Raw genomic sequence first — 20139 nt, forward strand, 5'->3', positions numbered from 1 at the left:
CCCCACCCCCCGTTGACTATGGTTATATTCAGTTCCAAATATACCCAACATACCAAAATATTTCTTTCTGACAGAAACACTACAAACTACCCAAATGAACATTTGGCTAGGGTTCGTAACACTTTAGTTCGTAACAATACTTGTCTTTTTTTCATTTTGTTTTCATTCTATATTGTTTTACTCATGTTTAAGAACATGCTACAATGACAATACCTTACAACAAGGGAAGCTATCTTTTTTGTTTACATTATTTAAAGAAAAAGCTGAAAATATCTACTGTTCTTTAATTAATTTTGTTCATTATTCAGGTATAGAGTGATATACAGGTTACCACAGAATACGGGTCCGGTAACCCAGAGGCAATCACACATACAACAGGTTTACAATTCACAGTATGTTTACTCTGAAATCCTGAAAACAAAGACACTGATACTGTGTTATTCAATCATATTGCTACTCATTTCATTGATCTTTATAGTATGTGGATCTTTTATATTTATATTTGAAGTGGTTTTTACTTTTTTTTCATAAGATTTAAGAAGAAAAAAAAAAGAAATACAGTTTCAAGTTCCTTGACATGTGGTAATCTGAACCAGGAATGACCATCCTCCATTTATTTAGATAACAAATAGTTAAATACAAATTTAATTTTTGCAAATATAGTCCACAACTAGAGCTCGAATTTAATGGCAATTGCTGTAGTTGTGATAAGAATTGTCATCGGTCAGGGGTTTTACCATTGGCAGTTTTTGCTGCTGGATAAAAATTATTACTTTCAGTTCAGTGTTCGAGATTAACGGTATCCCGATATCCCAGGGATACAAGAATTTAATTTTGAATACCAGACTTCAATAACCCAGTATCCCACTGGGATACCATATAATGTTGGGTTTTTTTTTCTTCTAATCCTGCATTTTTATTTTTCGCTGAAACAATGAAAGTCTTCATTTGTTTGTTACGATGTTATTTATGAATTTCATTTAAGTGTGATACTAAATTCTCAGGTAGGATACTAGATTTTGAAATGTTAGTATCCAACTGGGATACTGCCCAAAAGTTTTAATCTCGAACACTGCAGTTCAAAGGATAATCTTTGGTTTTTAATTTCGTGTTTATTTGTTGCAAAAGTTACTAGGTTTAAAATTCTGTGGGCAGGCTGAAAGTTTTCATAGGTGAGCATTTTGACTCTGGCGAAAACCTTTAAAAATTGATGTAGGTAACAAATTCTAAAGTTCAAGCTCTGCTTTCATCACAATGCTACTTTGAGAACTAGCATGTTAAATGAACCATATTTTGTTGCATTTGTTCTACAAAGAAAAGTCAGACATTTTGGTTTCACATTTTCAAAACGAATTTGCCAAGTAGCTAAAAATATGTTCTGGTCAACTTATCGTCTGGACAAACACCTGATGGGAATGTCGACTTATTTTGCCACAGAGTTCATTGATTAACCTAACTAGTCTTGCTTTTAAAAATGTTCAGTCTCCATGTAGTATTTATAATGTAACAACCTTGGCCGTTCATTTATGTCAATTCTAATTTGGGAAATAATAGTTCATTTGTCATGATCATAGTTGGTTTTACAAGGCAGGTAAGTAAACAAGCAAGATGTAAACAAATGTTAAATGTTTATTTTTAAGAAACAATTTTTTGCTGCTTCAGTGAAGAAAGGATGTAACAATGTTCGTTAGAAGGCAGCAGGCGACTATTGATGCTTCTACTACCACCTGTTTTTCATTATTTCAGTTATAAACCTCTCTGCCTTCTGCATTAAATATAGCCACCTGCGTTTCTCAAACAGCCTGCTATTGTCAAAGATAATTAACTCTCTGATGTAAGTGAAAAACAAAAGACAAATTGCGAAAATTTATCATATAATAGCAATGCATACCCTGATTATCATCAGTTAGTTGTGGGTTATCTTTCTTGATATACAAATTTTAACTATTAATACAACTGGTGACATATCTGATTGTCCATGTTATGTAATAAGTCAGATACAACCTTTTACCGCGTGATGTGCTTTTAAAGAGGTTGGTGCTGGAAGGTATTAACAAAAATCATTGTTTCTGTTTGATCACTCATAAATGTGGTATAAAAGTGAACTTAGTCAGATTCCCAGAATGAATCACAATGAAAATGACAAATTAACCCATTACTTTTATGTTCCAAACCTCATACTAATCCTATATGATGCTTTGTAACATTACCCTCTGAATTGTAGAACCCCCGTCTGGTTTATCAGCTCCCTGAGTACATGAATATCCAATTCAAAATATCTATCATGAGGAATCTCAAGACCATTTGATGCAACCAGCTCCAGCCACTTTTTTGCATATGTAGATAGCAACTGTTTTACACACACGCATGCATGCACACACACACACACCCAGTGGTTGGAAGTTCTTATGGACAAATCTTGAGTAGGGTTGGATATTGGCAGTAATTTTCGTATTATGATATGTATGATATATATTTTAGTATATTGTGCTCATTTGAAAAAAAAAGTTATAATAAAGATATGTTAATTTAATAATAATTACATTTCTGTTACATTCATTACAATAATATAACGTGATCCCACTGATCCAGCCGTAGCTTTATTATGATGCAAGTAGTATATTTTGTACGTAGAGGGGACAACAATGGAAATACAATGGAGTCGCCTCCAATACAATGGATATGCACCTCCGGAACAATGGGTCCCCAATCCGCAACAATTGTCTTTCCGATTCAGTGGAGCGTATAATTGGTTTTTCCGGTTCAGTGGAGCGTATAATTGGGTTTTCCGGTTCAGTGGAGCGAATAATGGATTTTTGAACAAAAGAAGTGCACCTATTGTGGCATTTTTTCAAATTTTGGGCGGGAACGTCCCGTTTTTTTTGGTTCGATGGGGTCACTGTAAAAGTGCGTATTATTTATAAAGTGGCTTTTTAAAAGGTAGCATTATGAGAGTTCTACATCAGGATCCTTCTATTTTTAGAAATAGGGTCAAGGCAGTGCAAGTGTGGTGTAATATTCTATTGTTCTATAAATAATATTTTGTTGGGTGCGATGGGGTCACTGCAAAAGTGCGTATTTGAAATAAAGTGGCTTTTGAAAGGTTGTTTTTATAAATGTGTTATTGGTTTAAAAGGATTTATTTTTAGTTATAATGAAATATTCTTTTGTATAGGAAATCAACGTTATTCAAGATATGTATGCGATAGACCTAACAATTGTATATGGTACATAGATTAATGATCATAAACATTATGTTTAATTGACGTCAGTGCTTTGTATGTAACGGTTCATTCTAAACCATGACAGAACAAGAATGTTTGATAAAGATAACGACCCCTACAACAATTACGATAGTAGGTGGAAGTGGCAGCGGGAAAACGTTTTTTACAAAGCGTCTTTTGGAGAATGCCAAGTTTGTGTTTGATGTAACACCTACACGAATTGTTTATTGTTACGTGGTATGGCAGGATGTGTACACAGACATGCAACACTCCGTTCCTAACATACTGTTTTACGAGGGACTGCCCACACAGGAAGAGCTGTACACGTGGGCAGACGAGGCTCAGAACCATATTGTGTTGGTCTTGGACGATCTGATGATGGAAGTGTGTAACAGTGAGCTCATGTTGAAAGTTTATTCTACTCTTTCACATCATTTGGGTATTACATGCATTAGTTTACAACAAAGTCTTTACCCTAAAGGAAAGTGTTCTCGCACCATGAGTTTAAATACCCATTTGTTTGTGTTAATGGCTAATGCGCGATCAGCGCATGAATATAAGATTTTTGCTTCACAGATATTTCCCGGTCAGTCTAAGTACTTTACCGAGTCATATCAAGATGCAGTGCAATCAAGAAAATATGGATATCTGTTAGTAGATGTGGCACCATACAGTAATCCCGATTATGGACGACTACGTACGGGTATTTTACCTGGAGAACTGTGTACTGTCTATCTTCCTAAAGACTAATATAAACCAGTGTTGTGTACGTCAATGCTCATTTGTGCGACTGCAGACGACATGAGCAAGCAGTACTCTTGGATTATTGTAGCATACCCACGTGGTAAACCAGAGAGAGTATTATCGGAGGGATCGCAGTGGAATAAAAGCAAGACTGAAGCTATTGATTCACTGAATCGTTTTGTCGCACGTGGTGTCGACATTCCAGATAGTTGGAGTGGGCCCTACTATTTTATCGTGAGGAGATCAGTTTTCGTGGTAAATTATGACAGACTTAATTAACAACAATTTGAGCTACCTGACACTTCTCAAGGATGCATGCATCAAACAGAGACGTGCGCTGTTGATCCACGCATCACCCGAACAGTTCAAGGCATTAATTGAAGTGATCTACAACATTCTACGTGGTAACATTTCAATCTCGGACAGTGTACAAAAACGTCTGTATCGCTACAGAGTGATCATTCGTCAACTGGTCGATAGATCAGTTAACAAAAAGGAGAAATACAGACTGTTACGATCTAATCATTTCATAATACCCAGTTGCATTGAAGCGCTCTTAAACTACTTGAAAGGGAACGATACTGCAGAATTACAGGTGAACAATGGCGAAAGCACATGTTCTACTGACCCGAGACACGTACAACAATCTATTGAAGAAAAGCAATACACCGAGTCGGATGAGTGATTCTACAACTATTAAGAGTGAATGTGAAGACCGTTCTATTGAAACTGCTTCGCCAACAGAGAAACAGACCATGACTAATGATGGTGATACATCTAATAAACATTATACGAGTTTATCAGAACAGTCAAACAACAACAATTCACTGTTATCTTTACAAACTGCTATACTACAAGGTGTTCCCAGTGCAAGACTAATCGGAAAATTAATGGCTTTGTGGATTTTTGTTAAGGATCAGTTTGAAAAGGGCACATTACAGTGGAATGATGATGGTGAACTACTTGATAAAGATGGACACGCTCACGTGGGATCTAATATACCAATGATGATACGCTACGCTGTGTTGGACACTGATTCTACAAAGCAACCCGTGGGATATGAACATTTCATTAATAAACTGAAAGAGTTAAATGTGCCCCAGAAACTCTTGGTATTGACACAGAAAGGGAGCGGAACACAAAGAAAACGAACACCAGATTTAAACAAGAATAAACAGTTTTATTTAAAAAGAAAAGCTAACGCGGGCATTCCCGGCGTGAAGAAATTAAAGGTGTTAGAAAAGTATTAAAAGAAATAAAGTGTTCTTTATTCACTAGTATGTTGTGTTTATTACTTACTTTCTAATTAATATGTAGTGTTTGTTTATACTTAGTTTTCTAATTAATATGTAGTGTTTTTATTACTGAAAGTCATTCAGTCATTTGTACACGTAACATTAACTCCAGTACATTCCGACAATCTTCACTAAGAAAGTTCTCTTGCAGCCACTCGACGCTGGTGTAAGGTAGGGTGTGTATCGCATGAGTCGGTGCACCGTGTATGCGTACGAAACGTTCTGCGTCTCGCACTATTGACTCGTGTGGCAAAGACTGCAGGGCTCTTTGAAAATAGGTATCAATGGCTTCATTCTGAGTCATCATTAAACAACTGTGTTGCGTTTGAGACGGATGATCAATTGCACATCCTTCACAACAGTCTTTTGTCATTTGGTTTATTGCTGGTTGCAGCACATGCAAGTAAAAGGCAATGAGGGTCATTTCAAAGGGGGTTCTCCAAGAAGTATTCCGTTCCCCAGCAATGTTCACTGAACACATAACAACCTTTATGCGTACAGCTGTATGTGCATTTCTGTACTGAGCTAGGTTATGCCTAAGTGCATGTCGCAGGCAGCGTCTTCGGCTTCTAAATAGAACGGCGTGTCTGTAAACAACTCTTCCTGTATCCCTGTTTACCACCTGGTAATAATAATAGCAGTTGGAGTCCATTCTGTAATAGAGTGAAATATTAGTTTAATATATAATTATTATTATTCTTATTAGATTGTGCAGAGCTTATATCTGCACATATATTAATAAGTAATAATTTATTACTTTAATCAAAGTGCGTGTGAACATTTATCTGTTTTAAATTCTGAAACGCTATGTATACATACAGTATGTATATGGATTCGTTAACATTAAGTAACTTGCGAATTAAATATAGCTTACAAATAAAGTTGTACCTTGTATATTTCTTCTTCTTTTCGTTCAGTTCGTACATGTTAACAATAACTGTGATCTTTATTTATTTTTAAATGCTTGATAACCATATGGTACTGAGGTAATACCATCTTCTAAAATGTATCGTTTATTATCTAAAGGTATTAAAGCTACTTTTGTGTTTTTGATCGTGTACAGGGTATTGTTAAATGATCGTATCAAATTAAATGTGGCAGAGAACGTTTTTTTCTGAAAGAGACATTGCTTAAACAGTTCGTGACGCAGTGACTTTTTAACAAAACCCCGTTTGATACCCTTTGCTCTTTTGTGTTCGATTTTAGAACTTGTATTTTTGTCAATGATGGTAAAACTGTAATTTTTAGCCCTAAGGCCAACGAACTCGTCAATGACTGAACCGCCAGCTTCGTCTTTCATCAATCCTGTCACGTTGTGTCTTACCATAGAAAATAATGGATGGTCTGGGGGAAAGTTGGACGTATCAAACAAGTGACTGTTTCCTTGCATGAACTCGTATGGGTCTAACAAATGTTTACCCGGAGTTTCCCTGATTTCCATGAACAAACTGTCAGTGTCTGTCATGAGTAGTCGCACGCGGTCGTTGTACTGTTTCACCATGGTTTCATAATAAAAAGACAGAATGTGACGTTTAGCGTGTTCTAAAATACAAAATCCCACTGCAATGGGTTTGTTTAAGGTAACCGTGGTTCTTTGCATTTCAACTGCCACTAAGTCTTCTGAAAAAATATTTATGTGTTTGAAATTTGATTTTGCAGTGTATCGTCTTAGTCGTTCTCGTTGTGCAACCAATTCAACTTGTTTGTATTTTCTGACCGACTCTATGAATTTCCCATAACAGACATTTGACATTGCTTTGTACAAATCTTGGGAACATTTGTCTTTAGCATGCTTGCGTTTTTCTATGTTCCGAGTTACAAAAGGTTTCATCCACTTCGATTGCTTGAATTTTAAAACTTTGTGAATACATTTTAACTCCAAACCGAGTTTTAAATATAACTTTAGAGTTGCAAAATGAATGACGTAGTTGCTTTTATTTTTTAAAGTACAAAACAATTTTTTGCCAGATGGTTTATTTAAATTTAAACCAAACTGTTCAAGTAACTGTTTACAGTATGGGGAAAACTCATCTGAGGGTATGTTATCGTGTACAGGTGCCAGGGGAAAAGAGGAGTGTTTTGCGTGAAGTTCTTTGGGATATTCCAGATCGACTTCTAAAATGTACCCTAACTCACCCTCAGTGTCCAAAGTAGTCCATTCGATATCAATGAACTCTTCGGGTTCCATGAACTTGTAGTCACAGAGTGCAAGTGGTTCTAACATAGTGGTTGCATACAGTGAATTAACATCGAAGTACATGAGGTAGCACGTGTCTTTTTGTGGGTCAAAATCACTCATATATTTATTATTTGCTTTGGAATATCTGTGCGAAATCATCGACACCCCACCCCGTAAACCTTTTTCAATGAAGCCGTACATGTTTGGATCCGTGAACAAGTCTAATTCAACATCAGTCATTTTTAAAGACGCATCTAAAGCAAAACCTGGGAGACTTTTGTAATGTAACGGATCTAGTTCGTAACTTTTAAGACACATGTCCCTAAATGATTCCATGACATCACACAATAAGAGAACATCGACAGAAACGTAAAGTCTCATGAATTCCTCTAGTGTTGTAATATGAAATTCCTTCCAAAGTTGTTCTGCAAAGGCGTATTCTTCGTCAGAAATGTTACTTTCCGCGAGTTGTGAATAAAAGTCTTTATGCATGGGTAACTGTTTGTCATTTAATTTCTCGAATGAATCTACGTATTCATAACAGAAAGGAAGTTTACGGGTTAGCATGTCGATGTGATTGGGAAAATGTTTACTTAAATGTACAAAACATTGCTTTCCTTTGCTCATGAGATTTTTTGTCAGCGAATCGAGAGATGATGTTAGGAATTTAAAAGAGTCGACAAAAACTAAATCATCAATGGAGAACGACAGAAACTGTTCAGTATTATGTGGAATGCAACTCAGTTTTCTGTCTGCAAACTTAGTGGATGCTTGAAGAATTAAATGCGTGTCGTACCGTTCGCTGTTATGAAGCACACATATCACTTCTTTTTCCAGTTTGAAATTTAAATTACAGTAGCCATGACAAACCCCCCTAAACTTTCCCGTGAGGTGACAGTGGTCTACGTGTCTACTGTAATCTAAAGGTTCGCCGCACAGATAGCAGTGTGTGGCGTTAGCGATTTCCCATCTTGCCTCGGGCGTGAGCACAACGTCAACGGGATTACTAAAAATGTCCATTATTTCTTCATATTCCTCTAAAATGCTTTCTATAAAATGTTCTGACGCATCTCTACCGGTGTAGACTTTCAGTGGTTTTGTGTATTTATCTAGGATACTTACGACCTTGTATGCGTACCCACACGGCACGTGTTTTTGTATTCGATTTTTTTCGGTTGTGGGTTCAAGTACGCTCTCGAAGTCACTATAAATAATGAACGGAAATCGCTGTGTTTTATACTTTTGTTTCACACCAAAACATTTTATTGCTTCCTCAAATGGTGGCATAACTATTCTCTGTGCGTTATGATAACAGTAATCTCTGTGTTTGTCTAATCGGTCTTCGCTGGTAAAGGGCCACAGACACTTTTTACATATGTAATGTTGTCGATCATGGTATGCCGTGCACGATGTTAAACCAGACAAGCTTTTGATTAAACAGAAATGAATTTTTTGTTTATCGTTTAGTGTATTTTCTGTTAACATGAGAAGATCAACGTGACGGTTATTTGATTCGTTCGGAGATTTACTTATTCGTATGGGGTATACAACCTTCGGTGGCGGAGAGTCTTTAGGTTCGTTTCTACCCACTGGTGGAATTTCTTCATAACCGTAAACATTTACAGTCAAGTCATTATTTTATTCAAATAAATCGATTTGTTTTAGTGTAACTGGAAATGTTATACCATTAACATTCAGTTTGTCTTCATGTGGTAAATAGTGATGTGTTCTCTCTGGGTGTGAATGATTGGGAGCGGGGTACAGATGCGCCAGTACACAATACAGAAAGCATTTGTCATCATCGTTTTGTATATTAAGGATACTTTTTTTCTTTTGCTTTAACTCTACAGGTAATTTGATGTATGATGCGCCTCTGAACGGTTGAAATCGAACAACGGTCAGTTTCATGGTAATGACTTCTTCAAAATTAAGATTTGATTCTTCGCCTTCATAGTCGTCTAATCTTATCATGATAGTATTCATTGCAGTAGAATATTGTTCTGCTAAATCATCTGTCTCTGTAGCAACGACCATTTTGTTTTTGAAGTACGGTTCTACAAATGTCTGTTCACCTTCTGTGGTTACTTTTGACATTTTAATTTGTACACAAATACCCCATTTTATCGATAATTTTTCTCTTAGTTCTGACTGAATATCACGAATAATGTCACTACGACGTGCGACTAGAAATCGCATCAAGTCCGACCTATCTTGTTCAGTACCGACATAGTCAAATTCTCTCACATCACCACCCAGAGCTTGTCTATTACAACCTCTGTTTGGAGAAAGTGGCTCGTCGGGTATCTGTTCATCATCTTCTGGTTGTGGGGAAGGGACTTGTGGTGGTGGGGGCGTTGTGTCAGGGTTACGACTAATGGTGGCCGATGGTTTGCGTCGCTTGTTATGTGGCTGAACACTGACAGTTTGGGAAGATGTAGTACTGACTGACGGAGCTGGCTTTGCTCGTTTGGCTCGTGGTTTTCCACCCCCCGATTGTGCTCGACATACTTTAAAATGTCGTTTTAACATATGCACATTGACAAAGTCTGTTAGACATAATGAACACTGAAATGTTCTTTGCGGTTTATGATTACGAGAGTTGTGTATTGATAGTTCTCTAAATGTTGAAAAAATGCTCTGACACTGATTACACGAATACGATTGAGGTCTACTGATACATGCTGAAACGTGAAGTTCGAGTTTGTTTCGGTTTGAACACTGATACGAACAGTTTAAACATTTTAAAGTATGTTCATGAAACCGTTTGACATGTCTGTGATAGTTATCTTTTCTGGTAAAATGTTCCCCACACAGTTCACACATGAAAATGTGTGACTGATTGAAACAATTCCTTTTATGCCTAATAAGATCAGCATTCCGAGAAAAGCGGCTCTGACACAGTTCACACAAAAATATTCTGCATGTTGTGTGAGAGGACATTTTAAAGGTTTAAGTACTGTTTATTCTTGTTTAGATTAATTATAAACTATCTATTTCCTAATAGCATATAGTCATAATTACATTAACATATTTCTGGTTATATATTAAACTATCTACTTTGATTACATTTAACCTATTTCTGGTTATATATTAAACTATCTACTTTGATTACATTGTTTTAAAACTTTGATCACATTTTATGTTAACATGTTACATACGAACACTTTCAGTGCCCTGCAAATAAATGAAAAACCTTTTAAGTAAGCTGTTTAGTATGATTAGTGAATAAAACATTAGTAAGTCATATTTTCAAGTTATAACAATTACACTATTTAACTGAAACTTTATTTTCCAAGTTGTATGTTAAACGCCTTAACAAACGGATAAAAGCTAAGTGCTTGCTTAAAAATAGGATAAGTTTGGCACTATGAAAAGTATATCTAAACACATACCTTCAATATAGATTCAGAAGCAAGAGATTTAGTTGGTAGATTTCCCAAGCAAGTAGCACTCCCAAGCAAGAGTGTCTGTCACTGGGCAACGTAATGCTTTTAAAGGGAAGATCATTTTTGTCTTTCCGTCAACCGCTTTATTAACCAATCATAAATGGTTTAATTATAGCGGTGGGGTCAAATAACTTTTAAATGACTACACTATACCCCGTAACCCAATTACAAAACCGGTTTATACAACTTATAATCTGTCAATCATTTAATTACTGTAGTGATGTTACTGAACTTTTATAGTGCACTCCAACTTCGATTAGTTTATCAAAGTGGTTAAACAGATATTAAAATAAACCTACAGTCTAACTAATATTGCAATTATACCTTTAAGTTATACATATATGTTAACATTAAATAACAACAACTCACAGAGAAAATTACATTCAACAGATCAATAAGTAGCTCTCGATAGCATCGATTTTAGTATAGATTGACTCATTAACTATTCTTTAATTTACATAACATTAATATATTTGTTTGATTTTAAAATAATGGCTTGCAAACAAATATGTTTAATAAGTTATGGATGTGGGGTAATGCCATCTACGTTTCTAGGTTGACACGTTTGTATGTTATTCTTTAAAGTAAAGAATAATAAAAGTAACCAAACATCGTTTGAACATGGTATAGAAAATAGTCTCGCTTGGTATACTCAACACAATACGTTTTATATTTAATGTTTAATCACTGTCCAGTATGTATTTGTGAAAATACTTAGGAATAACCTATTTTTAAAACATATACCAATTATCATACAAATGTATTAATGCTTCGAGGCAAACTGTTAGTACACGAAACACCTGTTATTTCTATTGATGAATAGAAGTTTAAACCAAAGGGCGAAACCCAAAAGCACGGTTCAATGGTAACATCTTAAAATAGTCTTGCATGTTTAAAGAACAGAATATAGTTTACAATTTGAAGAGTAAGCCTTTAACCCAAAAGTATTGACAAAAAAAAAAAGCATGATGAATTTTATAATTTAAAGAATTATACTCCCATCATTGAAATTTAAAGATGTGACCGACATCTGCTTTTCTATAGATAATAGTCTTGTATGTTTAAAGAACAGAATATAGTTTACAATTTGAAGAGTAAGCCTTTAACCCAAAAGTATTGACAAAAAACGTGATGAATTTTCTAATTTAAAGAATTATACTCCCATCATTGAAATTTAAAGATGTGACCGTTAATAGAAACTTCATTATGAATTGTCAAATTTAAATTACTGTTAATAGTTTGCTATTTCTAGACAGTAGGAGAAACAGCTCAAGTCGCTAAATCGTGGGAAACGGTTTAAAGTGAATTTATTGGTTAGTGGTAACCTGTCAGTCGTTTAAGACCACCTATGTTATTGTTAATCGTTTCTAACAAAACTGTGAAACACAAGAGTTGGTGACATTCTGCGCAGAATATTCTCGTGAATTTCTTTTACATAATTTAACAAATTTAAAAATGAATCAAAGTGACAAAATATATTTCTTTTACAAGGACCACGCAGTGGTAAAGACATGGGACGGTAATGGTCAGGTATATGTACATATAAACAAGGTTACTAAAACAGGGACAAAGTCCCTGACATTTTCAGCTGAAGCATTTCCCTCATTTTGTCAAAATGTTACGAAAATAATGCAGTCCCTCGATCGGTTGGAAAGAGAGAATGAGGAAGAAATGTCTATGATTCAATACAGCGATCTATTCGAAACGCAGCAGCTACAACCAAAGTCACAACCGAAGCAGCTACAACCACAGCTGGTAGAACCACAGCTAGAACCGCAACAGCTACAACCGAAGTATCAGCAGCAGCCACAACAACAACACCAGCAGCTACAGACACAACCCAAACCCCAGCAGCTACAGCCACAACCCCAACCCCAGCAGCTACAGACACAGAGATCTGTACAAATGAAAAGAAGATTCCTCCCGTATGTTGGTGAGTTTTATATTTTAAAGGGGCATTCCCGAGTTTGCAATATATTTAATATGAAAGTTTAATAGTAGAAATAAAAAATGAATCAAACACGGGAATGTCCCTTAATAGAAACGCACAAATGTGTGTGTGTGTGTGTGTGTGTGCGTGCGTGCGTGCGTGCGTGTGTGTGTGTGTGTGCGTGTGTGCGTTTTCGAAGTCTGTTGTTTAACAAAACTTGAGACTGAATTAATATGTTTATGCAAGATGAACATGATAATTCTCTTGTTAACTTGTTTAGACCGCTTTCATATTTTTTAAAAATATTGAAAAAGGGTAATGTACTAAGTAATATAAATGTTGTTTTCAACTTCCCAGACGGTTTAGTACATTGTAATTCATTGTTTGCACCGTATTTGTTTTCAGAAAGAACACACACAAGGTGTGTGCAAACGAATTCCCAAGCACAGCACCCTAAAATGATTAGGAAGGCAACGAAGGAAGAAAATGAAGGTACTATTTAAATGAATTTGTATAAGAACATAGTGAACTAGGAGAAAGAAAACCTCTTTTCGTTTTGCATAAAGGGATTTTATATGTACATATCATTGACTTTGTTACACCAGTTAACCACTGGGTTTTTGCTACACATAACCATATGTCCGACGTCGATATAAACGTAATTATAATGTGTTGAGTGTGTCGTTTAACAAACAAACAAAAATGTTACACAGTTGTGGAGCAGTTGCATGAAAGAGACGTAGTAACTAGATTTTAAAATTACATTCATACATAATATTTATTTAACACTCAGTTTGTATAGAAATTAATTATCTGCAACGTTTTTTGTTTTTCCAGAACAGTCAGACATACGACTGGTAACGAACACACATCGAGTAACGAACACTCAGTCAGTAAATCCTTTAGTCTCAAACTTTGTAAGTCAGATACGAAGAGAGTCAGATAAACAAACGTATGAAAGGATTACACCAGAAGAAGAAGAAGAAGTCTTCATTTATGTTTGAACAGTTGGTGAAAACATGACTGTGTAGAGACACAGTACCCAAATGAAATATCTTTATAATAAAATAATAATAATAATAATCTTCGATTTATTCTCGTATATTATAAATTTAAAGGTCTCCCCTTGACCACCATTTCTTGTTTGGATTACCTACTTTTGTGGTTTTACTCTGGATTACTTAGTATTGGATTACTCTACTAGTTTTCATATTGGATTACTCACTGGAATTACTTAATATTGGATTACTCGCTTACTAGTTTTCATACTGGATTACTCACTGTGGATTACTTACTGGAATTACTTAGTATTGGATTACTCGCCTACTAGTTTTCATACTGGATTACTCACTGTGGATTACTCACTGGAATTACCTAGTATTGGATTACACATATTAATTTTTAATTATCTTATGTATTCAAGAAAGTGTGTAGGTTAAGATCATATTTTATAATAAATAATATTAATTAATAATATATATTTGTTATTATTTAGTATAAGCTATGATATTGCAAATTAAAAGGTTGTTTCCCCTTGAACATCAACAAATCATTTTTTCCTCTTGTTTTGGATTACAACCTATTGTGATTTGAAATATTCACATTGAGCTACACACCACTGTAATATTGGATTACCTACTATTGCATTACACAATCAGAGGAATATTTTCCCTGAATAAGTAGCCGTTACATTACAACTAATCATGCACATAAAGGACGAACACATTAAATAATTTTAAAAAATATTTATTATATAAGTCAGGAGTTACAGAACCAGATCTGAGTAAGAAAACTGGGTTTGTTTGTTTTTCCCCAATTCAATAATAATAATAATAATAAAGTTTAAAATGTTCAACTTGTTTTACGGAACTAGTCCTGAATAAAATCTAAACTATTACAACAATGTTTGAGGTATGAGCTACAGGATCAGCAGACAATTTGTTAAATTTAAATGATATATAAACTTATTAATTTTTACAAAAATTGTAAATACAACTTATTAAACCAATTTAAATAAATACAACTTATATTACCAAATTTAAATACTAGTAAATTTTAAATTTCAGTATTGTCTGCTTTCCTGGATAATATCAAAAACAATTTGTAAAAATAATCAACATTAATATACATTTCTTACATAAAAAATAATCAACATGGTTATAAATTCTTACATATAAAAAAAATAATACATTAATTTGCATAAATAATGAGAACTCTTTCATAAAATAATAACATTAATTTGCATAAAATAAACATGTAAATTCTTACATGATAATCACCAGTAATTTACATAAATATGTAAATTCTTACATCAAAATCACAGTAATTTACATAAAATAAACATGTAAATTCTTACATGATAAATCATCAGTAATTTGCATAAATATGTAAATTCTTACATCAAAATCACAGTAATTTGCATAAATATGTAATTCTTACATATTTATATGGAATTCTTACAAGTAAAACATGTAAATTCTTACAAATCAGCACTAATCAAGTAACTAGCTATAGGTAACTTTAAAAAGGTGAATATGAAAGGCAAATAGGATTTAGTTGCAGTAACAGTCTTAATCTGAATTAATGTGTAACTGAAAATCTATTTCCTCATCAATGAAAACAATTCTATTTCCTCATCACTGTCATCATTAGAAAGAAACAGAGGAGACAGGGGCATAAAATAAGGCACAGGTGGTGTAATTAAGAGGGGGTCAGATGGTGAATCAGGAAAGGGAATAAAAGTGGTTGTACTTGGAGTGGTGGTGAGTTGTGGTTCTGGTGAGAGATGAACTGAGGGAGTGTCAGGGTCCAAAACAGCCATGGTGCTTGGTGAGAGAATAACTGGGGGTGAGGGAGGATCCGTGGGAGTGACAGGAGCAGAAATAGGTGTGGGGGACTGTGCGAGAGGAACCGTGGGAGTGACAGGAGCAGAAATAGGTGTGGGGGACTGTGCGAGAGGAACCATGGGAGTGTCAGGAGCAGAAATAGGTGTGGGGGAGAGAGGAATAGTTTCAAGAGAGTCAGTGTGTATCAGTGAAATAAGTGTGTGAACAGAAGGGTTAGGGGGTGTCACTACTCTTTTGGGAATAGTTTCAGGAGACAGTTTTGGAGAAGGGGCAGGAGTTGAAATAACTTGAACTGAGGGAGAAGAAGCACCATGATGACACCAACGTATCCACATTGTAAAATAAAATGTAACCAAAATTACAACAGTAGCAAGAACAACAACAACAATTATACAAAGAAACACAACAACAACAATTTCAAACCATCCAGTTTCTGAAAAAAAAAAAAAAAAAAAAAAAAAAAAAAAAAAAAAAAATATATATATATATATGGTTGAATTATGAAATAGGTTACATTCACAAATTTTACACTACTTAATAATTTACATATTTATTTTAACTGACACTCTTAAATAATTTAAATAATATGATTGTCAACTTAATAATAACATATTTAACACTCTAAATAATTATGATTTTCACAACTTAAATAAATTACATTTGGATCGGGTCTGATGACATGCTTTTTAAAACAATTTTTTTTTTTTTTTCTACACAAAACCAAAGATATAAACAAAATGACACTAATTAAAAACACACAAACTGAAATAGGTAGTATACATTTTATTTTCTTGCATGAGGAAGGTAATTCAGCAATGTTTCTTGAAGGAAGCAACAGAAACTCTGAAAAATAATAATATTATTTAAACAATTAGTAATAAACATTAAAACACATTAGTAATAAACATGATTAATTATTTAACAAGTTAGTAAATAAACAAGTTAGTAAATAAAGATCATAAAATATTATTTAAACAAATTAGTAAATAAACAGCATAAAATATGTTAGTAATGAAATGTACATTAATAACAAATTAGATAACAAATTTAAAATTAGTATTTCAGACTAAGTACACATTGATTACCATTGGAATGATTGAGTACAATCTTTCTCACTGTGACCTGTTCAGGTATGGTTTTGCTTGCTGGGGTCTTGCTTATTGGGGTCTTACTTGATGGACTCTTGCTTGCTGAGGTCTTGCTTGCTACATAATTAAAATAAAAAAAAAAAAAAAAAAATAAAAAAAAAAATAATAATAATAATAAAAATTAAAACATTTTTAAAAATAATAATAAATTGTTTCAAACAAATATAACCATAAAATAATAATAATAATATCACTAATCCTATTTGTAAACCTAGAGTGTTCAAATCAAATCCTGCTCTCATTTCATAACTTAAGTGTGGTAATTATAGCATGATCCTTTAATCAGCTCTATAACATTGAATTTTATACCTTCGGACACTCCAAATTGTTGTTTAACATTAATTCATTCATTGTATCAAATTAAATTTCATTGTTGGGTGAGCTACATATATAACTGTAAATGTGTTGTATGCTTTGACTTTTAAATAATCATTTTTTTTTTTTTTCTCTGAAATTAAATAAGTTTAAAAATATTAATAATGTTAAAACTCTTACCACACATTTCCTTGTTCACTTGAATTTTACGTTGTGATTCATGATCAAAAATTACTGAGTCGCATGAAATATTACTACTTCCAGTAATCAGTTTTAGAATTGGGAACAGCGACGCTTTAATCAGAATATTTCCACCATGTTCCACTTTTATGACCCGTATTTTTGGATATGGGCTTCCAGTTACATGTTGCAAGGTTTTTCCACCCTTGCAAGTAAGAATTGTTTTTCCTTCGCAATCGCTGCTAAACCGCGGCACAGAATTCACTATCACAATTATTCCCATTAAAAAGATGAAGCTGAACATTTTTTTTTTCTTTCTTTCCTCCTGGTATGCTTTTGCTTTTAATGTCGGATGTCGAGTGCAACTTCTAACAGAGTTATCTACCATGAAAAATAATACTATTTTCTAAATATATATTTTGTTTAAAAGATAACAAACCAGTGTTTTTGACACAACGTATTTATTTTAAAACATTTGCATTACAATGATTTGGTACACACATATGTTTGAATTTACAACATACTAGTATGAACAGTGAATACAAGATGGAATACAATATCTGAAATATTTACATATAAAATTGGATACAAATACATCATTCTGTAATGTATCTTTACTAAACTGATTCACAATATCGTTCATTATCAGATCAGTTTTACATTTTTGTAACAAGTAATACAAACAATAGAATCCACACGTAATAGCTTTCGCGTTTTGAATTGGTTTGCTACTGTAAACATAAGATGTACAATGTTTTTCCAGAAATGTTACAAAGTTTGGGTTATAATATGCAGGTGGTTTACCAAAACTATCGAAAAACTCTGCTTTATTGTTGTCAAAATAAAACGCAACCCAGTGTCTGCCTGGGAAGTGAGATGGGTCTGTGTTCACGATACAGCTCCACCTCCCACGTTGGTTTACTCGTGGTAGTGTGTCGCTCGAGTAAACACCTACAATGCGTGAACGTAAATCTGAGTCACAGTCAATCGCACACTGAATCTGCTTTCCATTCATGATCTATTTGACAAACACGTTCCTGGTTTGATCAATTTCAATCAAACTGGGGAATTCACCATACACTATACAACTCACTGTCTTTGTTAATGCAGATTTAAACTGCACTTCTAACCTTAAGTTACCGTTTTTTTTAATAAACTTAAATAATCAGAGTCAACGAAAACGGGTTCAAGGTTGAACACAAACAGACCATTTCCCAAAGAAAATTCAGTTCTTTCAATATAATTTCCACAATTCAGGTTCCAGCTATTAACACCTTCAAACAAATTCACGTAGGCACTGACGTCATCTGCTTCGACTGGTCGACCGGGTACACTGACTCCATCCAAATATAAGCCAACCGTTTTCACGAATGAACTCTGGAAGTTAAACGGGTTCTTTGTGTATGATCCACTCACTCCGTCACCGTCGACAAAACCAACGATCAGTCTGTTTGGACACTGCGACTGATACACACTGTCCCACACGTAACTTTGTTGGGACGACGGAATACTAGACATTTTAACTTCGGTTTTAGCGAATGGGTACAAGGCGTTAGACTTTTCAAACATCTTGTTGTGTGTTAAAATAAGTGCACTGTTCATTTTCAGTTTACATATCTTGAAGTAAATATCTAAGAGTTCGATCTTGTACTCCTGTCCGGTCTTCCCAGACATCAAACAAAAGGGTATGGAGCTCCGAAATAACTTAACTGTCATATCAACCCCATTCACCATATATCTCCCCATGTTAAAAATATCTTCACACAGGGGACCTTCCATGGTAACCGTTTTGGTGTCTGCGATGTGCGCTCCTCGGTCCGATACACCAGAATTAGTGCCAGTGATAGGATCGGTGCTCTCGATGTCAGCTTGTGTCTCTCCGACGTCCTTGTAAAACATCTGAGATTGTAGTTGCGATTGTTTAGCTTCTGCGCCATAATTCAGTAAGGTTTGAATGTATGCTTTGTAGGGATAATGATTGTTCGCCGAACTCACCAGCTGACCTTGTAAGTACACAGCGACTTGCGACCATAGAGCTTGCATGAATAAATTTACTGGTGCCACGTGTTCGTCCTTACCCAGAACCGTTCCATCGGAATGACTCACTTTCAGTTTAACATGTAAACGACTTCGTTTCAAATCCACGTAGTCACTTCCACTATTTGCAATTTGAAATTCTACTGGTGACGAATCTGTAATTTGACTAACAGGTCTAACATCGACGTAGTAATGTTGAAACACACTCGTTTGGTATGGGGGCATAGTAAACAGATCCAAAGCACTGGGTAAAGCCCTTTCTACCACATCTTGTGTTTGTGACGTCACTTCTATTTTAGGTTTGTGCTTGTTGTCTCCGTCACTGTTTACATGGCTCGGTATCATTGGAATCATATAAGAAAACCACTTGTCCTTGTAATTCCCAACTCCAGATCCAACCTGCTTATTTGACTGAACAACATTCTTTGTTCGTTTATCAAAATACTTTAACCATTTATTCACATCAGGAACGTAAAGTTTTCGATCCATGTTAATTTATTCTAAAAACGGATAATGTCGAAATAGTAGTGTCACACTCGTGCTCTCTTTGATAAATGAGACTGGAGTGTTGGATGCAACCTTTATATGTATTTCAACATATGAACTCTCTGTCACTACAACAGGAATGTTCCACAATGTATTAAACTCATACCGCGGACCGTCTCGTAAATCAACACGTCTCAGTAGAGGTACAAAACTATCTCCTACTAGACTGCTACCACACAAATTACACAACACATCTACTTGCAAATCGTTCATACTTTGAATATCAATTTCTCCAAAATTCAAATCCAC

General features: G+C 34.6%; 3 protein-coding genes across 3 annotated transcripts; 1 reads left to right on the plus strand and 2 right to left on the minus strand.

Moving 5' to 3' along the window:
* Positions 1–10767: 10767 nt before the first annotated feature.
* LOC121386741 (putative uncharacterized protein DDB_G0294196) lies at positions 10768–14978 on the plus strand. The gene is made up of 3 exons (XM_041517741.1): positions 10768–12821; positions 13224–13310; positions 13656–14978. Exons 1-3 carry the CDS (start codon positions 12344–12346, stop codon positions 13820–13822), a joined length of 732 nt encoding a protein of 243 aa, XP_041373675.1. The 5' UTR covers positions 10768–12343; the 3' UTR covers positions 13823–14978.
* A 439-nt stretch (positions 14979–15417) lies between these two features.
* LOC121386030 (merozoite surface protein CMZ-8-like) lies at positions 15418–18322 on the minus strand. Its single transcript, XM_041516827.1, has 2 exons — positions 18263–18322; positions 15418–15765 (listed from the first exon to the last, which is right to left on the minus strand). Exons 1-2 carry the CDS (start codon positions 18320–18322, stop codon positions 15418–15420), a joined length of 408 nt encoding a protein of 135 aa, XP_041372761.1.
* Positions 18323–18438: 116 nt separating this feature from the next.
* On the minus strand, positions 18439–19833 carry LOC121386031 (uncharacterized protein F54H12.2-like). The gene has a single exon (XM_041516828.1). The coding sequence runs from the start codon at positions 19831–19833 to the stop codon at positions 18439–18441; it is 1395 nt and encodes a 464-aa protein (XP_041372762.1).
* Positions 19834–20139: the final 306 nt, after the last annotated feature.

Source organism: Gigantopelta aegis, chromosome 12, assembly GCF_016097555.1.
Source record: "Gigantopelta aegis isolate Gae_Host chromosome 12, Gae_host_genome, whole genome shotgun sequence".
Classification (NCBI taxonomy): domain Eukaryota; kingdom Metazoa; phylum Mollusca; class Gastropoda; order Neomphalida; family Peltospiridae; genus Gigantopelta; species Gigantopelta aegis.

Bases quoted from the DNA above. Each gene is read 5' to 3' on its own strand.
- LOC121386741 (XM_041517741.1), top strand. From the start codon at position 12,344: ATGAATCAAAGTGACAAAATATATTTCTTTTACAAGGACCACGCAGTG. The intron at 12,822-13,223 runs GTGAGTTTTATA...ATTTGTTTTCAG, and splicing joins AAGATTCCTCCCGTATGTTG to AAAGAACACACACAAGGTGT. The intron at 13,311-13,655 runs GTACTATTTAAA...TTGTTTTTCCAG, and splicing joins AACGAAGGAAGAAAATGAAG to AACAGTCAGACATACGACTG.
- LOC121386030 (XM_041516827.1), bottom strand. From the start codon at position 18,322: ATGAATGGAAAGCAGATTCAGTGTGCGATTGACTGTGACTCAGATTTA. The intron at 15,766-18,262 runs GTAGGTGTTTAC...CCTCTCGCACAG, and splicing joins CAGATTTACGTTCACGCATT to TCCCCCACACCTATTTCTGC.
- LOC121386031 (XM_041516828.1), bottom strand. From the start codon at position 19,833: ATGGATCGAAAACTTTACGTTCCTGATGTGAATAAATGGTTAAAGTAT.